Here is a 3,888-nt window from a genome sequence, read left to right on the forward strand (position 1 = left end):
ATGCTTTGTATCTTCTGGAGCCTGCCTGCCTGGGGCATTGCTCTCCATTTTTCTCTCCCACCTCCTCCTCCTCGCCCTTTGGATGGGGACGAGGGGTTTGCTCAGCTCCCCCCAGGGTCTCCAGCCCCCACCGTGTCCCCACCTGAAGCTGGGGAGCCCCAGCTGAGCACCCAGCACCCCAGCTCTGCCAGGGCCCGAGGGCTCAGGAGCCCCTTGGCTGGGGAGTGGTTTGGTGGCTGGAGGTGGCTGGTGGGTGCCCCTTCCCCACCACCTCACCCTCTGTCTCCATCTCTTCCCACAGATCTCTGCCCCTGAGGCTGTCGACTTAAAATGGCAGATGGAGGAAAGTGAGTCTGTTTTTCTTTTCCCTTTATCCTTTTTTTTGGTGGGGAGGGAGGGCAGGAGCAGTCTGAGCTCGCTGTAGGGAGGTGGAGCAAGTCGTCGTGGGGCCAGCAAAGCACCTTTGCCCTTCTTCTGCAGCTTGGTGCTGCCTCATGGGGCCAGCTAATGCTCCCCCTCCTCAATGGTCACACAGAATCATTGAATCATAAAATCCTTTTGGTTGGAAGAGACTTTTAAGGTGGAATCCAACCCTTCCCCCAGCCCTGCCAGGTCCCCACTGCCTCGTGTCCCTCACCCCACATCTCCACGGCTTGGGAACCCCTCCAGGGGTGGGGACTCCACCACTGCCCTGGGCAGCCTGGGCCACGTCCCCCAGGGCATCCAGATGGGGTGGGTTTGGCTCTGAATTGGCAGAAATCTGACCTCCCCAAGGCCAGGATGCCCCGTGCACCCTCTGGCACAGCTCCTGGAGATGCACCATGCTTGCAGGGAAGCCCTCACCTCCCGGCCTCAGGAGTGGGCTGTGCTGCAGCCAGCCTTGTCCAGGATGTCCCCAACCTGTCTGTCTGTGTTCCCTTCCACAGGGTGTTCAAGAAGACCAGCCCCAACAGCAAGGTGAGTCCCTGCACGTGGGGACAGGACCATGTGGGTCAGCCCAAGGCGTGGGGCTCCTCTGGGGTGGCTCTGCCTGCAGGGCAGGACACAGGCTGGGTTCTCCTTCCCTTTGAAACCTGGTTGACTCCTGCTGTACCTGCCACGATGAGATCAGAGGGCTTGGTTTTCAAAACAGAAAGGAAACAAACCCTTCTCTGAACCCTTACATGCAGAGTCTGCTCTGCTGTGCCAGCAGCAGGCTTAACAAGCCTGACACAAGCCAGGTTTTGGAAATTCTGGGCAATTCAACAGCAGCCTCTAACCATTTTCCTCTTTTCCTTTCACCACGTGCTGCCTCCAGCTATCCCTCTACTTGGGGAGGAGAGATTTTGTGGATCACGTGGACAGGGTGGATTCTGTAGGTGAGTGGGGCTGTGCCCTCCGTGGAGGGGGAAGCACGGGCATGAGTGGTCCAGGGGATGGTCCCTGTGCCCACAGCTCCACACCTCTGCTTCCCACCACAGCAGGAAGAGCAAGGGCAGCTCCAGAGGAGCAAGCACCCTGGTTTCCTGCAAATACCCCTGGAGAAAAACCATGGGGAAAGGGCTCAAGCCCTTTTACAAAACGAGGTGGCTGTGCTGCTGGTGGAGAGGCTGGAGGAGGCAGCACCACGAGCAGATTATCTGAATGTGAAAAGGTTTTTGCCAGGATCTTCCCGGGCAGCTGAACCCTCTGACCCTCCTTCTGTGTCTGTTTGCAGATGGTGTCTGTGTGATCGACCCGGAGTACCTGAAGGACAGGAAAGGTATCGATGCAGAAAACCCCCCGTGGCAGGGGGGAGGGATGGAGAGAGGGGCAAAACTCCCCAGCAACCCGGGACTGCAGCCAGGTTAAACCTCAGACGGGTCACCTACAGCTCCCCACACGTCAGGGGGACCCTGTGAGGAAGGCTGCCTCTTCCCCCCGTGGCATGGCTGGGAAGCCACCCGTGCCTGGCAGGAGGGCGCGATGAACCTCCGTGACGTGGCGCTCGAGCTCTAGGTCCTGAGAACAGGGTCACAATTCTCCTAAAGAGCTACTAAAGCAGTTTTTTTTCTTTCCTGTTGATTCAACGCCCTCCTCGGGTGCCTTCCCTCACTCTCAGCCTCCCCCTAACCCCCCTTCCTCTCCCTCTCCAGTGTACGTGACGCTGACCTGCGCGTTCCGCTACGGCCGAGATGACCTCGACGTCATCGGCTTGACCTTCAGGAAGGATCTCTACGTCCTCACCACCCAGATCTTCCCACCCGTGCCAGACCAGACACCCAAAACCCTCACACCCTTGCAGGACAAGCTGATGAAGAAGCTTGGGGAGAATGCCTACCCCTTCACCTTTGAGGTAGGGGTTGCTCAGCCCGTCCTGACCACACGTCTCCACGACGTGCCCCGGGGTTCATCTCTGGGCACGCTCTTTGTTGACTGTCTCCCCCTCTTTCCTTGTTCTGCCCAGATTGCCACCAACCTGCCCTGCTCGGTCACCCTCCAGCCAGGCCCAGATGATGTGGGAAAGGTGAGCTGCTGTCCCCAGCCCGTGTCCCCTGGACCTGTCCTCCCTGGCAGGGGGTTAAGTTGGGGGGTGCCAAAACCGAGAGCTGCTTCTCTTTCACGGGGACGTGGCCTCTGGGGTGAGGGTTTGGGAGGAAGGATGGCTGGAGGTGGGACCCAGGCTCCCCGAGGATGCAGCAGAGGAAGGATGGGAACGAGCCTAAAGCCCAGGGAGCTCTGAGCCCCTCCTGCTTAGTGACCACACGTGTTCCCCCAGGCCTGCGGCGTGGACTTCGAGGTCAAAGGATTTTGCGCTGAAAATCTGGAGGAGAAAATTCACAAGAGGTATTTGAAGGGGGAGAGGTCTCACAGCCCTAAAAACAAACAAGCAGATGGTGTTGGGGTGGCTGGGTGGGGCTGAGGACCTGCTGCCACGCCTGGCTGGGGTGCTCTGCCCAAAGCAGGGGCAGCGGTGGCTGTGTCGGAGCCCACCACGCCCTGGGAGCAGGCTGCAGCTCACACCCTTTGGCTACAGACACTGTGCCACCCCTGAGGGCAGCCAAAATGTGCCCCTCGAAGGTCATGCTGAGGTGTCCCTGCCCGGGGGGACCGTGGGTGACAGTTTCTCTCCCCCCCAGGAACTCCGTGCGCCTCATCATCCGCAAGATCCAGTTCGCCCCCGCCGACACGGGGCCGGCCCCCAAATCAGAGACCACCCGGCAGTTCATGATGTCTGACAAGCCCCTGCACCTCGAAGCCTCCCTGGATAAGGAGGTGGGTCCAGGGGCTGTCCCCTGGCTGGTGCCCCAGGTGGACTGCTGGGATAACTGAGCCTCTTCCCCCGGCAGATCTACTACCACGGAGAGCCCATCAACGTGACCGTCAACATCAACAACACCACCAACAAGATCGTGAAAAAAATCAAGCTCTCAGGTGAGAGGTGGCAGGAGGGGGCACGTCGTGGCTCCCACCACCTCCCAAGCTGCTGGTCCCAGCCTTGCCACCAACGCTGCCTCCCCCTCGTCTCTCCTCAGTTGAGCAGGTGACAGACGTGGTCCTCTATTCCCTGGATAAATACACGAAGACTGTGTGCACCGAGGAGATAAGGTAGGAGAAAAAGGGGGTGGGGGTGGCATGGCAGAGGAAGACAGAGGAGGAGGAGGAGGAGGAGCTGGTCCCAGCCTTGCCACCAACGCTGCCTCCCCCTCGTCTCTCCTCAGTTGAGCAGGTGACAGACGTGGTCCTCTATTCCCTGGATAAATACACGAAGACTGTGTGCACCGAGGAGATAAGGTAGGAGAAAAAGGGGGTGGGGGTGGCATGGCAGAGGAAGACAGAGGAGGAGGAGGAGGAGGAGGAGGAGGAGGGGAGAGTGATGTGGGGAAGATGGTTTGACAGCCGGCACCAGCACTACCGGTGCTAGCAGAG

General features: G+C 59.5%; 1 protein-coding gene across 1 annotated transcript in view; it reads left to right on the forward strand.

Moving 5' to 3' along the window:
• Positions 1-330: 330 nt before the first annotated feature.
• The window catches only part of LOC103770345 (arrestin-C-like), a gene marked incomplete at its 3' end in the record, with an annotated part of 5,053 nt that continues 1,495 nt past the window's right edge, over positions 331-3,888 (forward strand). The window contains exons 1-10 of the mRNA XM_008937601.1: positions 331-347; positions 927-957; positions 1,298-1,358; positions 1,697-1,741; positions 2,115-2,314; positions 2,426-2,485; positions 2,738-2,805; positions 3,099-3,234; positions 3,309-3,393; positions 3,495-3,567. Coding sequence (XP_008935849.1) covers positions 331-347; positions 927-957; positions 1,298-1,358; positions 1,697-1,741; positions 2,115-2,314; positions 2,426-2,485; positions 2,738-2,805; positions 3,099-3,234; positions 3,309-3,393; positions 3,495-3,567 — 776 coding nt within the window. The remainder of the gene's footprint in view (positions 348-926; positions 958-1,297; positions 1,359-1,696; positions 1,742-2,114; positions 2,315-2,425; positions 2,486-2,737; positions 2,806-3,098; positions 3,235-3,308; positions 3,394-3,494; positions 3,568-3,888) is intronic.

This window comes from Merops nubicus, unplaced genomic scaffold (assembly GCF_000691845.1).
Source record: "Merops nubicus isolate BGI_N331 unplaced genomic scaffold, ASM69184v1 scaffold28423, whole genome shotgun sequence".
NCBI classification, from domain to species: Eukaryota; Metazoa; Chordata; class Aves; order Coraciiformes; family Meropidae; genus Merops; species Merops nubicus.